Source organism: Globicephala melas, chromosome 12 (assembly GCF_963455315.2).
Source record: "Globicephala melas chromosome 12, mGloMel1.2, whole genome shotgun sequence".
Lineage (NCBI taxonomy): Eukaryota > Metazoa > Chordata > Mammalia > Artiodactyla > Delphinidae > Globicephala > Globicephala melas.
In genome coordinates, this window is record NC_083325.1 from 87,893,952 (window position 1) to 87,915,800 (window position 21,849).

Genomic DNA, 21,849 nt, shown 5'->3' on the forward strand with positions numbered 1-21,849 from the left:
GACCCCGCCCTCAGGCCCTGCCCTTGCTGTTCTTCAGCTGCGCACTTTCGCTCCACCAGCCCGCGGACCTGCTCCGTTGCCTCCTCCCCACACCTACTCAAAGGTCATTTAACCTGGAGCCTTCCTGGCCACGCCTCAGACGAGTGCAATTCTGCTTCCCTGTCCCCAGTGCCAACTCCCTGCCTCCCTCTCTGTCACTGTCACACACACGTGTGCGCATACACACATGCACGGGGCTGGCACTTTTCTTCCTCTTCACCTGTGTCATGTTCTTGCCACCATCTGACCCACAGGCCGTTGCTTTTCGCTTGTCCCCCTTATTCGAACTTACACTCTGTGAAGCCAGGGAGTTTTTTTTCCTGTTTGCTTACTGTTGCATCCCAGGGCCTAGGACAGCGCCTGGCACAGAGCACGTACCCGGTAAATATTTGTTGAATGAATTGCAAAACAGAGCCTCATCTGAAGGGTCTGAGCAGAGCAGGAAACCCGGGAGCAGGGACTTCCCTGGTGGTGCAGAATCCGCCTGCCAATGCAGGGGACACGGGTTCGAGCCCTGGTCCGGGAGGATCCCACAGGCCGCGGAGCAGCTAAGCCCGTGCGCCACAGCTACTGAGCCTGCGCTCTAGAGCCCGCGAGCCACGGCTACTGAGCCCAAGTGCTGCAACTACTGAAGCCCACGTGCCTAGAGCCCGTGCTCCTCAACAAGAGAAGCCCACGCACCGCAACGAAGAGTAGCCCTCGCTCGCTGCAACTAGAGAAAGCCCGCACGCAGCAGCAAACGCAGCAGCAAACACCCAACGCAGCCAAAAATTAAAAAAATAAATAAATTATTTTTTTAAAAAAAAGAAAACCAGGGGCAGGCTCTCGGCCGGAAGTAGGAGATTCGGAACTGGATGGAGCAGGCAGACTGAGAATGGGGGAAGGGGTGGGGCGGGGCTCGGCCGGCTCTGAGAGGACACCAGCGCCCCGCTGACTCCTTCAGGGACAGCTGGACCCAGCCCAGCGTTTAGGGGATCAGCTGTTTAAGGGCCCAGATGTGCTGAGTCACTGCATACTTGACCGGTGGGAATCTGTCACTTCGGCAAAAGTTTTACTTTTCATCAGAGTGAGATTTGCTTTCTGAAAAATTATCCTTATAGTTCAGATTTCAGTATCTATTATTTATACAGTCTTGTGGTTTTTATTACTAAGAAGATTTAGTCCTAATACTTTACTCAGTTGGCCTTCTCGTGTTTCTGCTTCCTGCCCCCAACATGGGCGGGGTTAAAATCAAAAACAAACGGAGACCAGCCCTGAAATTTCCCTGAGCAGACAAAACCACTTTGGCCACACAAACAAAGCTTCATTTAGCTTATTTTGCAAGACCACCTTGACCTGGGTCATTTCTTGCTTAGGACTCTGCAAATCACGGGCAAAACTCAAATGGTTTCCCCCAAATTGGTTATGAGGTAACCACTGACCAATTCCCTACCTTTTAAAAATTTTCTAGTATTGTAGCCAATCACTGTGAAGAGTCAGCAGTCACGGCCTCCTTGCTACACCTGCTGCTTTATAACCGTACACCCCAGCTTCCTTCTGTGTTTGTTTGTTTGTTTGTTTTTAAATTTTTATTGGCGTATAGTTGATTTATAATGTTGTGTTAGTTTCAGGTGTACAGCAAAGCGAATCAGTTATACATATAACCACTCTTTTTTAGGTTCTTTTCCCATATGTGTCATTACAGAGTATTGAGTAGAGTTCCCTGTGCTATACAGTAGGTCTTATTCATCTGTTTTATGTATAGTAGTGTGTATATGTCAACCCCAATCTCCCAATTTACCCCTCTCCACCTTTTGTGTTTTGGTTGGAGTCCTCCTGGTTTTCAAGCTCTTTTTGGTGTGTGCACAATAAATTCTTACTAATTACCACTCTGGTGCTGCATTGGCTCCACTTCTGATATTTCTGAACGTTTGACAGTGTTTACCAGAGACTGTTCTGTGGGACACATTTAGCATTAGTGGTTGCCACTCTAGAATGGGGACAAGTTTTGTCACCATTAGACAATTTCTCCATGACAAACATCACCAGTTTTCAGAAGAGAGATAACATCAGCAGTTTCCTCAGTGTTTGACCTCAAAACCCTTTTTTTTGAGTCAGTTTCCTCAACATATGTGACTTGGAACACATCTGGGGAAAGGCTTTATTGGAACAAGGGTTTGGGGGACACTAGGATCCCAAAGATGACAAGTGAAGATGGGAGAGGTGACCTCACACTGGAATAAACATTCGGTTTTATTTTCATCCTGGAGGCACGAAGGTTTGGGATGATTCACTGACATGCTGTAAATATGCCTGCATTTCCCCCCCAGGAAAAGGAGGCTAAGGTTGTGTGGATGTCTTCGACCTCATTTCAGAGATGCATTAAGATCAAGAGAAACGTTTTCCTTTTAATTAGTTTGAACAAAATTTTGCTGACTGGGGCCTCTAGGCAGCTGGTCCTGAACATTCCTTCTTTGTTAAGAAATCCAGACTCGTGCTCCCTTTTTCAGCTGAAAAAATTTACATGCACAGATGGCTTGTTTCTCAGTTCAAAATCCCAGAACTTTTTGTAAAAATTAGTATCAGAATTTTTCAAATATACACACAAAAAAGAACAGTTTCATAGGCATCCAATTCTCAGTCACCCAGCTCCATTCTATTAAAGTTCTTGTCCTTTTATGTGCGGAGTTAGTGAACTTGCCAGGTCTTCTTGACTTGTGGGATCTGGGGCCGTCCCACTGGTTTCATTCCGTAGGTCTTACTGCTAACTCTACATTTATTGATGGATGGACCCTTGTGTTTCACAAAAAACTTTTATTTCTAGCTCTCTCTTTTAAAACGCTCCTGAAACAGTGCTTTTCGCCCAGGTGGTCTTTTGTAGCTTCTAGCTATTGCCATGTCCTCCATTATTTATTACGCCCAATCTCCCTGAACATTTTCTATATGTTCCGGAAAGCCTTCCAGCTTCTTCCATTTAAAGACATTCGCTCAAGTTTGGCCCTAATGGGAGAGGAGTTTAGACACAGCCTCCCGCCGTGGAATTGGGTTTGCTCTGGCATCGCCTGGACTGGGGTTAGCCTGAGGGCCCGGGAGGGACGGGTGTTGAGCTGAAGACACAGAAGGATGAGAAGCCGAGAGCCGTTTTGCTCACCTCTTTTATTCTCTTTATTAGAAACTCTCCAAAAGTAGGAGGATTTGGCAGTTTGCATTTGTCGTGAGCATCCGTTGTGCTGTCTGCCCAGCTGTTCCTTCTTTCCTGGGGCCACGCTGTCTCCCTGTCCATCCTGAGGCCGTGATGGGGCTGCCAGGCTCGGGGCTTCCCTGACGGCTGCCCACGTGGCCACAACCAGGCCTCGGACTCCCACAGAGACCCACGGCGTGGACACGTGGCTCTTGCTTGGCCACCTGGAAACTTCCATGAGACTGGATGTCCAGACACTACATCAAGAGCTCCTTTTCCCTGAATTACAAGCAGTTTCAGAGCTACTGGTGGCTGTTTCCTGACATGTACAAAAAGCTCATCCCGGTGGATGAGAATTAAGCCAAAGCACAGAGAAAAGCTAGTTGGGATGTGGAGAGAGAGACAGACAGACGGACACAGGCAGAGACAGACAGAGCTGTTAAGTTCCTCCGAGCCCCAAATCCACTTGCGCTCAAGGCAAGGGATGCTCTAACCTTTCTCAGTAACGTGAGCCAGGACCTCTGTTTTGTCTTGTCTGCTTAAGCAGCTTGTTGGATTTCAGTCACCTGCACCTTAAACAACAGAGCTGAGGGCTGCATTTTTTTTCTTTTAATCAGTGAAGTATAGTTGATTTACAGTGTTAGTTTCGGGTGTACAACATAGTGACTCAGCATTTTCGCAGATTATACTCCATTGTACGTTATTACAAGACAATGGGTGTAATTCCTTGTTGCTTCTCTATTTTACACATAGCGGTTTGGGTCTGTTCCAGAGAGCTGCGTTCTTAAAGGGCAGGTGAGCGGACGAGAGCAGCTTGGTGAGGATGCCAGGACAGTACCCGCTTCTCCCGGGGCTGCGCGCTGCAGGAACGGGGTGAAGCCGGGTGGGTCACGTTGTTGCTGCCTGAGGGTGGCTTGGGCCGCAGCACAAAACTACTAGCATTGATCATGTCCCTCACAAGACAAAGCAAAACAAAGCCCCGTTTCTCTTAAGACTGTCCTGATGAAATAGTAAAAATTATTAATTTTATTAATCTTGACCCCCCCCCCAGTAGACATCTTTGTAATACCTCTGGGGCAAAGCAGGAAGCATACAGAAAGCATCTCTACTGTTTGCCAAAGTTCCCTGGTTGTTTTGAGGGAAAAAGCTCCTGTATGATTGAGCTGCAAGCTGAGCTTGCCACCAAATAACTATGGTTATTCCAACCAGGGTGTTTGGCAGACATTTTCCCCAAAATGAACTGAGCCTTATATATATATATATATATATATATATATATATATATATATATATATATATATATATTTGGCTGCATTGGGTCTTTGTTGCTGCGTGCGGACTTTCTCTAGTTACGGCGAGCGGGGGGGCTACTCTTCGTTGCGGTGCGCGGGCTTCTCACCGCGGTGGCTTCTCTTGTTGCGGAGCACGGGCTTTAGTAGTTGTGGTGTGTGGGCTCAGTAGTCGTGGTACACGGGCTTAGTTGCTTCGCGGCATGTGGGATCTTCCCAGACCAGGGATCCAGCTCGTGTCCCTTGCATAGGCAGGCAGATTCTTAACCACTGCACCACCACGGAAGTCCCGAGCCTGTCTTTTAAGAAAACAACCGACAGGACTTCCCTGGCGGTCTAGTGGTTAAGACTATGTGCTTCCAATGCAGGGGGCGTGGGTTTGATCCCTGGTCGGGGAACTAAAATCCCACAAGCTGCACCATGAGGCCAAAAAAATTTTAAAAAAAAGGATATTTACGCTGAAAAATGGAAGTACGCAGGAGAAAAGTGCTTGGAGAAAGGAAGAGCAAAGAAGGAAGGTGGGACAACTGCATGTCAAAGCCCTGGCAGCGAGGAGGGGCGGGAGATGCAGGTGGAGGCCCGGGCAGGCGGAGGGCAGAGAACAAGAGGGAGAGGTGGTCAGGCGCCAGCCACACGGGCCGTGGAGCCAGGGCAGAGTTAGCAAGGAGGGTTAAAGTCGAGCAGTGACATGATCTGGTTTGTGGTTTTTTTTTTTTTTTTTAGTTAGTTTTTATTTATTTTTCCTTCTTTTTCACTCTTTGAAGGAAATCAGTTCGTGAAGCATGCTCACAGGGACTGGGGAATTATGCTCGTTCGCCTTTTTTTTTTTTTTTTTTTTTCTGGTACGCGGCCTCTCACTGTTGTGGCCTCTCCCGTTGCGGAGCACAGGCTCAGCGGCCATGGCTCACGGGGCCAGCAGCTCCGCGGCATGTGGGATCTTCCCGGACCGGGGCACGAACCCGTGTCCCCTGCGTCGGCAGGCGGACTCCCAACCACTGCGCCACCAGGGAAGCCCCTGGTTTGTGCTTTTAAGTATACGCTCTGCATAGGACGGACTGCAGTGGGGCAGAGATGGAAGCAGGCGGTCGATTCCAGTTGTCAGCAGCTCCATCAGGCAAGACGACAGGCAGGAGGAGGAGGACGCAGGGATGTGAGGGGATTTGTGGTGTGTTTGGAAGCTCAAATCCACAGGATTCGCTGTAGGTAGGACTGGATGTTGAGGGTGAGGGAGAGGAAATAGGAAAACCCCGAGGCTTTTGGATCAAGGCACTGGGTGGTTGGAGCTGCTGTTTACGGAGTTGGCAAAGGATAGAGAGAGGCATGTTTGGATGTGCGGGACTCGAGTTCGGTTTGGCCACGTTAGTTTTGCGGTACTTATTAGCCCTGGTACACTCCACAATGTTGTGGGCATGCGGAGAGGAGCCACAACTGGGGGGGCGGGGTAAGGAGCGGGCTGAAGGAACAGGGAGTGGCGGCTGTAATGAACTGGCTGATGAGAACAGAGGCTGTGGTTGGATCTGGGAAACTGAGGGAGTGGTGAGAAGGGTGAGGAGGGAAGGGGAGAGCAGTGAGGGGCAGAAAAAAAGTGGGCAGTGATGTCTCACGTGGAACCCTGAAGGATGAGCAGTAATTGTCAAATGAGGCGCTGGAGAGACAGGCTCTCTAAGAAGGATGTGGGCACGTGCCCACACGTTGCATCCTGTGTTTGCAGTCAGGGTGCAACGGAACCGAATTGAAATAAAAGTGTGCTCTTCACACAGTATTTCTGGAGGTTCTAGAGTCAGCTGTCTGCTTTGGGGATGTGCTGTCTGAGAGCGGTCCAGCCTGAGTCCCACACGTGTTCTAGTTACTTGATTCCCTGTTACAGACACTGGGGTGAATGGCTGAGATAAGCTGATCTCTTTGATTGATCGATTTGAAGAGATAAACCTAGGCTGATTGAGCAGCTGGATTTTTCCCCCCTTGTCAGCTAAACTGATTAGAAATTCAAGGATTGGGAAGCTTGTATTTATTCTAGGACATGACATTATATAGGGAAAGGAGATGAGATGAAAAAGGGAAAAAGGAAGCAATTTAAAATTATAGGGTGGTATTGCAGACTGCTGATACTGTAAACATGGGGGGACGGAGAGTACAATATCCCACCCGGAATGATGCCGGGGGTCCTCTGTGGTGACTTGATCTAGCCTCAAGCCACAGCTGTGCACCATCTCAGCGGCACGGGCTTAACAAAAATCACTCTTTTTTTTTGGCATTTGCTTTCTTCGCTGTAAAATACAAACTATTTAATCGCGGTATAAATTGCTTCACAAGATGGCGTCTGGATGTTCAAGGAGACTGTAGCCCTCACCCCGCGAGGCATGTGCGCGGTGCTCGAGGGCGCTGAATTATACCCGATCCCGTGCAGCGGGAACACAGTGCCGGCCAAGCAACCCCTCCCCCGGACGACTGAGTTCACGCAGGGCCGGGCCACACTCGGCCTCCTGCACGAGGAGCTGATTGACAGCCACGGGTGGGCGGTTGGCCCCGCTCAGGTTCGGCTCCGGGTGGTCACCGGGCCTGAGCCGAGCCGGCAGACAGCCCTCGGGGGACACCTGCCCCGCGCTCGGAGCCCATCCGCCGGCCCGCGGGAAGGAAGCCCTCGGCCCGGGGCCTTCGGAGCGCGTCCCGCCCGCTTTCCTTTCCCGCGCCGCCCTCCCTCCCGCTTTCCTTTCCCGCGCCACCCTCCCTCCCTCCTTCCTTCCTTCCCTCCCTCCCGGCGGCTCCCGGGGGAGGGGTCGGGGGAGGGGCAGCCCGCGCGGGTCCCGGGTGCAGGTCCCGGGCTCAGACCGGCCCGAGCAGGTCCGGGGTCAGGCGGCGACGCTGCCCCCGGGCCCGGCCATGGTGCAGGCCTGGTACATGGACAAGTCGGCCGACGACCCGCGGCGCCCCCACCGCGGGGAGCCCGCGCGCCCGGTCGGCCTGGAGCAGCTGCGCGGGCTCGGGGTCCTTTACTGGAAGGTACGCGGGACCGGGGGCGCGGTCGGGGTCTTGCGGGGCGGGGGCTCTGGGGCGGGGTCGCGGGCGGGCAAGCCCTCCGCTCATCCCTGAGTTCCCGCGCGCCCCGCGCCCCCGGGAACGGGGGCCGCCGCCATGATGGGACCCCGTGCGCCCTGCGCCCTGCGCATGCCCGGCGGCGGGGCCGGGGGTCGGCGTCCAGGCCGTGGTGCGCACTGCGCAGGCTCAGTAGCGGGGTTGGGGGGTTGGGGTTTGGGGGGATGGGGTGTTGGCGCCCAGGGCGAGGCGGGGGCAGGGTGTGAGCCGTCGGAACGTGGCGGAGGGTCCGGTGCCGGCGGGGTCGTCGGCCGTCCGGGTTGAAGGCGGGACGGGCGGGGCGGGAGGGCTTGGGGTCCCTGGAGGGCCCGCGGCGAGTGCGGGTCTCCGGGGGAGGGGCCGGGGCGCCCCCCACGACCTCCTGGAAGGCGGTGTCTTCAGGGCAGTATCGGGTGTGTTCTGAGAAGAAAATAAGTTAGTTTTACTGCAAATCCCTGCACTTGGGATTTCGCGGTACATGTGACAGTTTAAGAGCGGGTGTGAGACGGTGGCCAACTTCTGAATGTACCCAAAGGATACAGTAAGACGCTGTAAAAGTCACCTTTGCGGTTTTCCAGGAGATCAAACCCAGTTTCTCCTGCCTTCTCGTTGTGCTCTGGATGGTGAGGCAAAGGGCTGTCGAAATTAAACTTCGTTTACTCTGTATTTTCGTACCTTTCTTAATAATCACCGCGCTTGAGCGGCGACAGCAGGGGGAGCCTTTTTGCCTGTTCTGTTAGTGCCGCCGCAGGGCGGTAGGAAGCGCTCACGCGCTCAGGGTTTCAAGGTGGATGGTGCACTAGTGCGTACTGTGTGGATCTGCTCATTTGGGGAGTCGTCTTTTAGCAGCTAACGTATCGCCGACTAGTACTTTGAGGTATTCTGAGTTTGCTGTTCAGTAGTTGGGATACCATGCGCATTTTATTGCAACATAAGGCAAAATGTGTGAAATTCTTTGCCAGTAGTTTTAAGGAGGAGTTCATAGTAATGGTGTTTGGGGCCCAGGGGTGTGGTTCATGAAGAAGATGACCTTAAAATTGGACGTTAGGGCTTCCCTGGTGGCGCAGTGGTTGAGAGTCCGCCTGCCGATGCAGGGGACACGGGTTCGTGCCCGGGTCCGGGAGGATCCCACATGCCGCAGAGCGGCTGGGCCCGTGAGCCATGGCCGCTGAGCCTGCGCGTCCGGAGCCTGTGCTCCGCAACGGGAGAGGCCACAGCAGTGAGAGGCCCGCGTACCGCAAAATAAAAAAAAAAAAAAAAAAAAAAAAAGGACGTTAAACAGTTGATGGGATTGTGATAAGTGGAAACAGGGAAAGGCCGTTCCAGGCGTAGGAAGGTGTCAGGAGCAGGGGTGTGGGGCTGTGAAGCATCGGGTGTTTTTGAAGAGCAGCCCATAATCGCATTTGGTTTAGAATGTAGGTGTTTTAAAAACAGGGAATAGGGACAGAGGAGTAGAAAAGGCAGCCCGGGCCAGGTGGTAGAAGGCCTCTTGTCTCTGTCTAAGGATTTTGCCTTTTATTTGTAGGCTCTGACAGCTTCAGGTGTTTTGGCCCAGGGAAACAACGTAACCAAAGAGATGCTATCGAGAGATCAGTTAGACTTGCAGAGCGGATTGGTGGCAGAGGAACAGGGCATGGCGGTGTGGACAGGCTTGAGGCGATGAGAGCTTCCCCTGGGCTCCTGACGGTGGGACTGGAATCCCCCAGGCAGGACCGTTGCGGAGAAGGGAGGTGGGAATTAAACACAACTGCGTAGTTTTTAGCTGTTATGGAGAGTGGGAAAACCATTAAAAGAAATAGGGAAAGGAGGGGGAGAAAGGTTGGTTTAGTATGGACAAAGGACTGGATGATAAATTTGGAGTATGATATTGGAGATCCAGAGAGAGAATGTCTCGATGCACTCATGTGGCCTCCTGTTTGTGTTTTAAACTCTTTTAGCTGGATGCCGACAAATACGAGAATGATCCGGAATTAGAGAAGATCCGAAAGGAGAGAAACTACTCCTGGATGGACATAATAACCATATGCAAAGACAGACTACCAAATTACGAAGAAAAGGTGAGAGAGCTGTAAAGTATTTGAAGAGGGGAATCATTATATTTGCTACTAATAAACACAAGCTTCTCTTTCCTTTTTAATGTCTTCATTTTGGTTTTATATCAGAGTAATGCTGGCCTCATAGAATAGGCTGCGAAATACTCCCTGCTTTTCAGGTTTCTGGAAGAGTATGTGTAGAATGGGTTTCATTTTTCCTTAAATGTTTGGCAGATTAACCAGTGAAGTCATATGGGCCTGGAGCTTTCTTTGTAGGAAGGTTTTTAGCTACGAATTCAATTTCTTTACCAGATATAGGGCTATCCAGAATATCTGTTTCTTGAATAATCTTAAGTAGTTTGTGTCCTTCAAGGCATTTGTCCATTCCATCTGAGTTGTCAGATTCATTGGCATGAAGTTATTCAGACTATTCCCTTATTATCCTCACAATATCTGTAGAATCTGTAGTGCTGTCTCCTTCATTCCTGATATTGGTAATTTGTGTCCCTTCTCTCCTTTGCCCAAGTTCCGCTAGAAGTTTATCAGTTTTGTTGATCTTACCAAACAGCTTTTGGTTTCATTGATTTTTCAATATTGTTTTTCTGTTCTCTATTATCTTGAATTCTGCTCTTGTCTTTATTTGCCTTCTTCTACTCACCTTGGGTTTAATTACTCTTCTTTTTCTAATTTTTTAAAGTGGATGCTGAGGTCATTGACGTGAAGCCTTCCTTCTTTTTTTTTTTTTTGCGGTACGCAGGCCTCTCACTGTTTTGGCCTCTCCCGTTGCGGATCACAGGCTCCGGACATGCAGGCTCAGCGGCCATGGCTCACGGGCCCACCTGGTCTGCGGCATGTGGGATCCTCCCGGACCGGGGCACGAACCCGTGTCCCCTGCATTGGCAGGCGGACTCTCAGCCACTGCGCCACCAGGGAAACCCCTCTTCTTTTTTAATATAGGTGTTTAGTTCTGTAAATGTTCCCCTGTGTGCTGCTTGAGTGGCATCACACAAATTTTCATTTTTATTCAATTTAGAATATCTCCGAATTAACTTCCTTTTTGATTTCTTCTTTGAACTATATAGGTTTCTTGACATATGTTAGTTTCCAGTTATTTGGGGACTTTTCCAGAGCTTTGTCTTCTGTTAGTTTCTGATTTAGCTCCATTGTAGTGAGAGAGTGTGTTTTGTATGATGTGAGTCCTTGTAAATATGTGGAGTCTTGTTTTATGGGCCAGAATATAGTCCATCTTGGTGAAGGCGCCATGTGAGCTTGAGAAGAATGTGTGTTCTGCTGTCGTTGGTTGAAGTATTCTGTGAATGTCAATTATTTCCAGTTGATTGATGGTGCTGTTCAGTTCAACTGTATCCTTACTGTTGTTAGAGGCATACTTGTTTAAGACTGTTATGTCCTCCTGGAGATTTGGCCCTTTTGTCATTACATAGTATACACCTTTATCCCTTGTGAGTTTCTTGTACTGAAGTCTGCTTTGTCTGAAAGTAATGTAGCTCCTTGAGCTTTCTTTTGATTAGTGTTAACATGGTGTTTCTTTCTCCAGATCTTCGCTTTTAACCTATTTGTGTATTTATATTTATAGTGGATTTCCCATAGACAGCATATAGTTAGAGGGTTTTTTGTTTGTTTGTTTTTTGCTTTTAATCTATTCTGACAGTCTCTGTCTTTTAATTGATGGATTTAGACCATTCACATTAAATTGATTATTGATGTGGTTGGATTGATATATACCATATTTGTAACTTTTAATTTATTATACTTGTTCTTTATTATTTAAAAAATGTACTCCTCTTTTTCTTCCTTGTCTGATTTTAATTGAGCATTTTGTGTGATTCTGTTTTCTTTCCTCTTAGCTTATCATTTAAAAAAATGTTTTAGTGATTGCCTTAGGGTTTTATTTATTTTTTATTTATTTTATTTTTTATTAATTAATTAATTTATTTTTGGCTGTGTTGGGTCTTCAGTTCTGTGCGAGGGCTTTCTCTAGTTGCGGCGAGTGGGGGCCACTCTTCATCGCGGTGCGCGGGCCTTTCACTGTTGTGGCCTCTCTTATTGTGGGGCACAGGCTCCAGATGCGCAGGCTCGGTAGTTGTGGCTCACGGGCCTAGTTGCTCCGCGGCATGTGGGATCCTCCCAGACCAGGGCTCGAACCCATGTCCCCTGCATTGGCAGGCGGACTCTCAACCACTGTGCCACCAGGGAAGCCCTGTTTTCATTTTTAAGTAGTAAATTATATTGTGAAGAGGTTTAAATCCTATTTAAAAATACTCTTTAATTACCGTATAGTTAGCATTTCTGATGCTCCTTACTCTGTTGCATGAGTCCCTGTTTCCATTTGGAAACTCAAGTCTGAGTTGGTCTTGGTTGATTGATTTATCTTCTGGTTAAAGGTCATGTTTTCTCACTTCTTTGCGTGTTTGGTAATTTTTGATTGGATGCCAGACACTGTGATTTTGTTCCCTTGGGTGCTGGATATTGTTGTATCAGTATAAATATTCTTGAGTTTTGTTCTGGAATGCATGTAAGCTTATTGGAAACAATTTGATCCTTTTGGGTCTTTCCTTTAAGACTTGTTAGGTAGACCAACCTATAGCTAATTATTCCCCACTAAGGAAGCACAGTTCCTTTGTGTACACCACACAAAGCCCCGTGAACAGTGAGGTTTTCCCAGTCTGACTGGTAGGAGGGGCACTGTTCCTGGGTCGGTGTCAGTGCCAGGAGCTGCTCCTTTCAATCCTGAAGAATCCGAGTGGTTCTCTCCCAGCCTCAGGTAGTCTTCCTAGGCCCGTTCAGATGCGCTCTCAGAATACTGGAGGGAGCTCCTCTGCGGGTCTTTGGGATTTTCTCTGTGAAGCTCTCTCCTTGGGCACTCCCGTCTTGCATACTAGCTCCCTTGGTCTCCCCAGATGCTCAGCTCTGCTCTTCAGCTCAGGGTGCCCTGCCTGGGTCCCCCGCTCCCTGCACCACCGCCTGAGAACTCTCTCAAGGTGTGAGCTAGAGCAGGAGTAGGGTTCCCCTCTCTTGTTTCTGCCTCATGGGTCACTTTCTTCCCTTTCCTGGTGTCTGGTGTTTTGCAAACCATTATTTCTTATATTGTGTTTGTTTTGACTGTTGGAGGTGGGAGGGGAAATCCAGTTTCTGTTACCCCGTCTCATATGGAAGTGAAGTCAGGGTTGTTTTAAGTTGTTAGTTTTATGGTAATTCCCGGGTGCCCGTTAATAAAGAAACTCACTGATCCTTGGCAAAATGAGAAAACAGACGTGCAGAGTTTTTAATAAGTTAAATGACTGCCTTGTTTTTGGAATTGTTATCTTTGCTTTCTCAGGAATAAGGTGACTCCGTTATGAAACAATAGCGACAATAATAGTTGTCTTAGAATTTTTCTTTCTTGACAAAAGTTGGCAGCTGTGTAGGGGCTTCCTGGTGGCGCAGTGGTTGAGAGTCCGCCTGCCGATGCAGGGGACACGGGTTCGTGCCCCGGTCCGGGAAGCTCCCACATGCCGCGGAGCGGCTGGGCCCGTGAGCCATGGCCGCTGAGCCTGCGCGTCCGGAGCCTGTGCCCCGCAACGGGAGAGGCCACAACAGTGAGAGGCCCGTGTACCGCAAAAAAAAAAAAAAAAAAGTTGGCAGTTGCGTTGGTCCCAAGACTTTTTCTTTCATCGAGCTGAGCTATGAACTGTGAAGCTCTGAGGAAAATAAATGGCTCACTGAGCTTTAGCCTCTTAGTCTTATCACTGGACACCTGGAGGGGGTGTGGACCGCTTCCCATGGTCATGTTGATAAAGCCAGGCCCAGAACCCAGGTCCTCCCCCTGGTCTCAGGCTCTTTCTGCTGAACCCGCCAGGAAGGCTCCCTTCCATTAGCTTGGATGTCTTCTGTGTGTGTTCCTGAAAAAGAAAATGTAAGTAGGTGAACCAACACTTAGCACGTTGACCTAAGAATGAAAGTGGTGCAGCGACACCAAAATTGTTTAAAATAGATGTGTTTTGTGTTTTTTATCTCCTTACTTTGTTCTATATCAAATTATTCTTGTCACTCAGAGCACAAATATTATAACACCTTACAAAATGACGGAAGTTTTCACCAAGTGCCCTACTGAGTCATGAGATCCTCTGAGATTTAAATGGTGTTTTCTTACTTGGAATTTTAGACTTCCCATCTTCCACAGAAGGGGCTCATATATTGTAAATGCTAGTAGTTAGATTATTTTCATCATTACCATCTTGTAGAATAGCTTCTCTCCTGAAATAAAACCCTGTCCCTAATACAGGCATATCTCTCTTGTTCTTGTAAAACAAACTTCTTTGTTATCTGATTATCTCGTGTTTGCCTTAGGTTTCCTCGTGGTTAGACTCAGGTTGTGTGTTTTTGGCAGGAATTCTACAGAAGTGGTGTTGTGTCTGCCCAGGGTACCCTGTCGGGTGGCACGTGCTGTCAGGGTTGTGTCACCGGTGATGCTAAACTTGGTTAGGCTGGTGCCCATCAAGTTTCTGCGTTGTGAAGTGACCATTTTTTTCCCTGTGTAACGAATAAGAAATTTGTCGAGAGTTACTTTTCGACTGTGAATATCGTGTTTTCTATCAAACTTTGACTTGGTGATTTTAGTAAATCTTGATGGTTCCTGCCTGAAACAGTGTCAGTGTCAGGGTGAAAACGGTGCCCTTCCAGCCGTCATCCTCCTGTACTGAGCTGGCCTCTCCGTTCTCTGCTGTTGATTTACATCCACACAGGCTTATGGAGTCTTATTTTCCTCATGCTCTGTAGTCCATTCCTGCCATGATCCACTTTGATGTTCAGATTGTTCCAGACTCGGCAAGTGGGCACCCCTGTCAGTGGCCCCTGCCCTCCTGACGTGTCCCCTCATGCTCATCAGCACCTCCGTGCTTTCTGGGTCAGCGTGTTCCAGGCTTTTCCCCCCACCCGGCCCTGGAATCGGCTGTTCTTCCGGGGACTTAGAAACCCAGACAGGGCGCTTGGTGCCCTCATTGCTACTCTGGGGTCAGTGCCCAGGTCCTTCTGCCAACTGGATGAGGGGGGGGAGAGAGAGAGAGAGAGAGAGAGAGTGTGTGTGTCCGTGTGTGTATGTGTACTTGTGTGTCCGTGTGTGTATTGTGTCTGTGTGTGTGCGTATATGTGTGTGTCCGTGTACGTATGTGTGTCTGCGTTTGTGTCCATCTGTGTGTATCCATATGTATGTATGTGTGTGCGTGTGTCTGTGTATATGTGTGTGCACATATGTATATCTGTATGTCCGTGTGTCTGTATGTGTGTGTCTGTGCATGTGTGTGCCCATGTGTATATGTATGTATCCGTGTGTATATGTTTGTCCGCTTGTATGTGTATGTCCGTGTGTGTGTCCCTGTGTGTGTCCATGTGCGTGTGTCCGTGTGTGTATGTGTGTGTCCGTGTGTGTCCCCGTGTGTGTGTGTGTGTGTGTCCCCGTGTGTCCGTGTGTGTGTGTCCCCGTGTGTGTGCGTGTCCGTGTGAGAGCAATCTTTGGTTCACACTGATGCCTCTGAGTCCAGTCACACTCCTGGGACGACTCCTCAGTCTGTAGAGAGATACTCGGGTCTCTGTCCTCCCACAGCAAGAACCCGGCTCCAGTCCCGCCGGCCCTTCTACACACCCCGTGCTTCCGGGGTGGCAGCTGCAGCCACGCTGTTACGAACAGCAGACCGGTCCCTGGAGTTCCAGGCTTGTTTGTGGTCCTGTCTGACTGAGGATGTAGTCAAAGTAACGTGTTCAGAAGGTGCTTAGATGAGTTTTCTCTTCCTTCTTTGGTTCTTTGGTCATGAGCGTCTCTCTTGATTTCAGACGTATGGCCCCCCGCCACCGCCCCCAAGCCTGTTTTCATTTTATTTATGTCTCTGTAAAACATAACTAGGTTCTAAAGCCAAAATTACGCAACAGGGCAGATCCGTGTCCCCGCCTCCTCCACACCGTACCGCTGACCCCGCTGTGCCCCGCGCTGCTGGCCTCCGGTTGTCGTGATGGTGTCTCCCGTCCGCTGTGTATTCTCCCGCTCTGCTTGGGCCTGTGAATTGTTCCCAGTGTCCTACGGCCAGTACGGCAGGGAGTGACGTGTGCACATTGTGTGTCGCCAGGGCGTCTCTTCAGGGTGAACCCCATAAGGGGTGCGGGGTCAGCGTATGCTCAGTTGTGCTGACCTTCCGGGGGCTCTGGGCCCCGAGCGGCAGGGGGCCCGTCCGCACAGCCTCACCAGCCCACGGGGTTGACAGGGAGGTGTTCATGTGCTGTGCTCTCACTGTCAGTGGTGATTTTCCAAACATCTGTGGATTTTCCAGAAACATGCCGACATTATTCAAGGAAAGCTTTAAAACTGCGCAGGAGGGGGAGAGATGGGAGATCATAACGAGGCAAGATGGGCGTTTACTGTAGAATTCTTTCAACTTTTGTTCGTATTTGAATATTTTTATTATAAACGTTAGAGGGATAAAGATCTGAAAAACACAGAGGTACATTTGGACAGGTGGAAAGTGTTTGTTGAGACGGTGACTGCCTTCCTCCGGTGCACACGTGGCTTCTGATCTGCCCGTGTGATCAACGCGACTGCTGTGTGCATTTGATCGCGTGATGGTGTGTGCATTTGATCGCGTGATGTGTGTGTGTGAGTGTGATCAGCATGATGGGGTGTGTGATCACGTGATGTGTGTGTGCGTGTGTGATCAGCATGATGGGGTGTGTGATCACGTGATGTGTGTGTGCGTGCGATCAGCGTGCCTGCCGTGTGTGCTGCAGGAGCCAGGATGTCTGCGTGGGAGTCTAGGCTCTACACACCCAGGCTGTGTGATGTTGGGCTGGCGACCTAGCCTCTCTGAGCCACATCCCTCATCTGTCCAAGGGGGGTGCAGAGAGCACCTGAGTGAGTTATTCATATAAAGCACTGAGAGCGTTGCCCGGCACGCGGTAAGCGCCGTGTGTTCCTTCTTTCCTTTCCCGCTAGTCCACCGGTCGGCTCCACAGAGCATTGTAGCTCCTGCCCCTCGTACGTAGGATGATATTCCTATCTGTGGAGCACGTGTCTGGCAGCTCAGTCCTGGTGTTCAGGGCTCACGAGAACCCCTCCTGCTCTAGATTAAGATGTTTTATGAGGAGCATTTACACCTGGATGATGAGATCCGCTACATCCTGGATGGCAGTGGGTACTTCGACGTAAGGGATAAAGAGGACATGTGGATCCGGATCTTCATGGAGAAAGGAGACATGATCACTCTCCCCGCCGGGATATACCACCGCTTCACGCTGGACGAGAAGGTGGGCCTTTCGTCTTCTCTGCTGGGGCCTGGTCTGTGCACAGACGTGGACACTCAGCCCTGCGGCGGGAGGCGAGGATGCTACCTACCTCTGAGCGAGTGGCCGGCGCCACAGGGCCCCCCGCCCGCCCGGGCCCGTGCACGCAGGTCAGCGGGAGGCATCCGTCCAGGGGTCCGGCTTTGTGCGGGTCTCAGGGTCACTGCTCCCTCGTCATTTTAAGAGCATTTCAGTTGGGCCTTAACAGTCGTGCAGTAGAGCCACCGAGACCGGCCACAGAAGCAGGACTAGGGCGGCTCTGAGGGTCTCTGGGTGTGATTCGGACGAATCTGAGATTTAAGCACGATTTTTGGCTAGGAACTGAACGCACTAGGTTTAGAACTCAGGATTATGAGGCGGTGTGTGAAGAAGGGTCGCCTTGGCACCCCTGTTCCCAGCGCCCAGTATCTCTCCCTGAAAGTAACCACTGTTGTGTCCTTAAAAGTCTCCTTAGCGCGCTGTCACGCATATCAGGCGAACGTGAGCCAGTATCTTTCCCTTTTCCTCGGGAGGCAGCCGACTGCTGCAGGCGGGGCTGCATTTTCCTTCTTTCTGCTCGCCGTGCTTTGGGATCGTTTCGTTTCAGGATGTAAAGGGCCTCGTTCCTGTTTACAGCTGCCTGGTGTCCACTGTGGGACGTACCCTGATTTAGCCCATTGACGGCTGACCCCTACAGATGGGTACACCAGCTGTTTCCAGTTTTTTGCTGTTGTAAACGGTGCCGTAATAAGTAACCTCACACATTCGTCATTTTGTACTTATGTGAGTGTACCTGAGGGATAAATTGCTGAAAGTGAACCCTGGATGGACAGGTGTGCACGTTTCTACTGTGACGCAGGCTGCCCTCCCTTCTAATTCGTGGGAAACCGGTACCAAAGGAAGCAGGAGGGGAGGAGGGGCACACGCCCAGGCGGGGTCAGCGCTCACGGCTGGGGTGTTTGCCGAGAGAGTGCAGGGTCAGCGCTGAGCTGGAGCCGCAGATGCTTTGGCCGCCCGAGCACGAGGCCTTCTCGCCGTGGCACCGACGCTGCCTCTCAGAAGATGGAAGAAAGTGCTAAGACCCAGGGATAAAACAGCAAGGAGCGTTAACCTCCGTAGCTGGTCTAACCGTTGCTGCTGTGTTTGCTTGTTTTCTAGAACTACGTGAAGGCCATGCGGCTGTTTGTGGGAGACCCAGTGTGGACGGCGTACAACCGGCCGGCTGACCACTTCGAGGCCCGCGGGCAGTACCTAGAGTTTCTGGCGCAGACGGCCTAGCGGTGCCCTGGGGTCTGGCGCACCCCGGCCCCTCTTGTGAAGGTCTCAGGCCTGATGCAGCAGAAAAGCAGTCGTATTCTCTTTGCTTTTGTGTTGTAGACTTGAGGCTAGGTGAGCTTTCCTCTGCGAGACTGTTGGATCAGAATACGTTTTAATGGGAGCCGCTATAGAACCGGTTTGCACGTGGAAGCACCTGTGGAGATCTGGGCAAATCCGCTCATTTTCTCTGATTCAGGATCAGTGGTCAGTGGCCCTGTGTCAGCTCATGCCTTCAGCTGCGACCCAGTGAGTTTCAGCGCCCCAAACGCAGCCACTTAGCTGCCCCATCTGGACCCGATTCTTGGACTTTAAGCAGATACCAGGCGAGGCCACGCCTGCCCTGTGCGAAGGAGTGACAGTGGATGACAGGAGTGAGCAGAGAGAAGACACTGTTCTCCCCAAACACGGGGGAAGCTGGGTAGGGGGTGCCATGGGGCATGCGCTGGCGTGTTAGGGACCCTCGCTTGATTATGCCACGTTTTTGTTCAAGATAAAGTAGCTGCCTTAACGTTATGCTTGTGGCTTGGAGTTCCCTTATATTCTGGTACATGTGGTTCCTTAAAATCACCCCAGTTAGATCCTTTGTGGGATTGTATGTGTGTACAATTAATTTTTATTTTATCTGGGTTATTACTTGTTCCAGGTGAGATTTCTAGGTTAAACTCCCTACAGTAAATCTCTTTTACAATCAAGCCTTTGAATTTTAACAGAAAAACTTGTACCTTTTTTTTAGTTAACAATTCTGAGATACAATTATACCTAATTCGTTATAATCATAGAAAAACCCTACATTAACCTCATATTTGAAGGGCAGTTTGCTTTAAGTATTTCTTTTAAACTGGATTAAAAATCTTTATGTTAAAAGTGATCTGTCGGGACTTCCCTGGTGGTCCAGTGGTTAAGACTCTGCGCTCCCAATGCAGGGGACACGGGTTCGATCCCTGGTCTGGTCTAAGATCGAACTGGGAGCTAAGATCCCACATGCTGGGCAGTGCGGCCAAATTAAAAAAAAAAAAAGAAAAGCGATCTGTCATCACTTCCACGTTGTTCTTGGGGGTGTGTGTCCACGGCACAGAGGAAATTCTGAATTTTAGGATTAACGTGTGCGCTGGCAGCACGATGATAACACCACCAGCCCCCCAGGGCCTTGCGTGCTGCTGTCCTCGGTCTTCCCTTGATGGGGCCCCAGGGACGCCCCGGAGCAAGGGCGGCTCCTGCAGGCCTGGCACAGCGCTAGAGAGCACGGTCCTTCGTGCGTTCACAGTCGTCAGGACGCTACGTCGGGGTCTCCCAGGAGCACACGGCTGTGAGCTGAGCTGTCCGTCTGGAGCCAGGTGCACCCGCTTGTTGAGTAAGACACGACTCCACGTGTGTTATTTTACAAACGTGTCCTCTCTTGAAAGGCATGTAGCACTTACTGGAGGGCGGCTACGGCTGGGATGTGATGAGCCAGAACGTGAATTAATTGCCCTTGGGGGTAGCTTCACACTGGTTCACGTGTCGGCACTTTAAAGCAATGCCCGCTTTCCCCTTGTTCCTACTGAGGGTGTCTGCCGTGCACCCCGACCGTGTGAGGAGACAGCCGGGTTTGGGCCCGTGCCGTGGTTTCCGTCCAGAGGCAGGCGTGGCCAAGCCAGGAAACGGCCAACCTTGTCCTGCCTTGATCCAGGTTAAACATGTAGCAAACTGACGTTTTAGCCGCTCGGTACTTTCCGTGCTTGAAATCCAGCCTTTAAGGCTCCTGCCTTCCTAGGGTGTTCCGCTCTTTGTGCTTCGTCCGTGTGTCCTGAGTGGGCGTGGCTCCGTCGTCTCTGACGTTTATCCAGAAGGAAGGGTGGTGGGCGAGCAGGGCAGCCCCCGCCCCTGCTGCAGATAGCCTCCCGGCCAGGTGCTCCACTGACTGTCGCTAATTAGAAGCAGGTAGAGCGCTGCGGGCGTTCAGCTGTTTCTGCCCTTCAGATAAGCGTTCTCATCTACTCCTTCCGTCCACACCCACAGAGAAGTTGTAAGTATATTACAGCGAATTTCCCTATATTTACTTTCATCTGTGTTCACTCACGTACCAATGATATTACTGTATACGTTTTGAAATGTAAGCTATTTATAATCTATTGAGAGAAAAAATGCAGTCTCCTTTCGGTAACAATATACATACATTACACCCAAAAAAATATTCTCAGTAGCTTTCTCTGGATAGTAAAATTATAGATTACTGGTTACGTTTTTAGTTTTGTCCATATACAGTTGATAATTTGTCTACAAAGAACACAGTAAGCTACTCGTCTGAACTCTCAACATTAAGACTCCTAAGTCGGTCTCTAACAGAAGGGAGTGTGGTGGTCTCGTCAGGACTGGAACCGGGGTGAAGCAGGAAGGGCTGCGGGGGGCTTGGGGCGCAGCCACCCCACGTCTCTCTCGGTTTGCTTTCTGGGTCCCTGTTTCTCGTGTCTTGTCCCCGGGCCCCGTGTCGTAAGTGTTTTGGTTGAGAAAACACGGCTGCTAGGTTGAATTCTTGCACCAAAGCAGCGCTTTAAAATATGGAAGTGTCGCATGCCGATCTTGCCAGAACGAGGCAGTCGCATGTGCGAAGCCCGGGTGCAGCCTCCTGTCTGTCTAGTGTGGCTTCCCTGCCACTCGGCCGACGCCCTTACGGGGGCTGCTCACCGGCCGCCTCTCACCCCCCACCCTCCGGTTCCCACCAGGCTCAGGAAAACCAGACGTTCACACCCGGAAGCTGGTGGCAGTCCTTAGTGAACTGCGAGGAAGCGTTCGTTCGGACCAAATTGCTGGTAAGCCCCAGACGGCTTTTCAGTTTCCTTGGGAGGAGTCATCCTGAGTGGAGGTGGAGTCAGTCTCTTTAAGGAGGTACTGACGGGGTGACTGGTAGGAACGCGAGCGGGGGCGGTGCCCAGCCGCAGCAGGTGGTGGTGCGGGCTGATTGGCCGGAAGTCAGGAGCAGAGCCCCCCGACCCTGCAGGCAGAGCCAGAGCTCAGACACGCGAGCAGGACAGGAGGAGGTGGTGCCCGCGGCTGGCGGGGGGTCACGTGGAGGCTGGTGGGCGGGTGCTGAGGGGAGGGCTGACGCCTGCTGCTAACGAGGCTTAGCCCAGGTGATGGGCCTCGTCCCACCGGGGACCCCGATCCTGTGCTGCTCCCTGGAGCTCAGGCCTCGCAGGGCTGGCGGGAGTGCATCCGGGTGACGGGCAGGTGCCTGACCCTCAGTTCCGCAGGTCAGCCCCGCCGGGGAACTCGGTGCAGACGGGTTTGGGGCCTCGCTGCTCGCAGCCCACTGCCCGGGAGGGGTGGGTCTCTGCCCAGCTCCCGCCGCACGCTTCCCGGGGCTGGCGTTCTGGGTCGGGAGCTCAGAGGAGAGGCGGCGGGCGTCTCCCACGTGCGGAAGGAGCCGCGCGGTTCCCGGATGTGGGGCGGAGCCGCTCGGGCTCCACGCCAGGGCGAGGAACCGCGGCCTATGTCGCTTGAGGAGGGAGCCCGTCTCCCTGGGCTCTAACACACCTCCCCGGCAGCCCGCGGGCGAGGGCGGCAGCCCCTGGAGGCGGATCAGAGCAGGGTTCACGCTTACTTTGCGGGTTGCAGCTCCTCAGAAGTGAGGGCTGCCGCAAGCCTTGCCGCGGGGAAC

General features: G+C 51.2%; 1 protein-coding gene across 1 annotated transcript; it reads left to right on the forward strand.

Moving 5' to 3' along the window:
* The first annotated feature begins 6,907 nt into the window (after nt 1–6,907).
* Nucleotides 6,908–19,234, forward strand: ADI1 (acireductone dioxygenase 1). Its single transcript, XM_030844523.3, has 4 exons — nt 6,908–7,488; nt 9,498–9,617; nt 16,701–16,880; nt 18,054–19,234. Exons 1-4 carry the CDS (start codon nt 7,369–7,371, stop codon nt 18,171–18,173), a joined length of 540 nt encoding a protein of 179 aa, XP_030700383.1. The 5' UTR covers nt 6,908–7,368; the 3' UTR covers nt 18,174–19,234.
* The last annotated feature ends 2,615 nt before the right edge of the window (nt 19,235–21,849 follow it).

Excerpts from the sequence above, each read along its gene's own strand:
- ADI1 (XM_030844523.3), top strand. The coding sequence starts at position 7,369 with ATGGTGCAGGCCTGGTACATGGACAAGTCGGCCGACGACCCGCGGCGC. Across the intron at positions 7,489-9,497 it reads TCGGGGTCCTTTACTGGAAG|CTGGATGCCGACAAATACGA; the intron begins GTACGCGGGACC and ends AAACTCTTTTAG. Across the intron at positions 16,881-18,053 it reads GCTTCACGCTGGACGAGAAG|AACTACGTGAAGGCCATGCG; the intron begins GTGGGCCTTTCG and ends CTTGTTTTCTAG.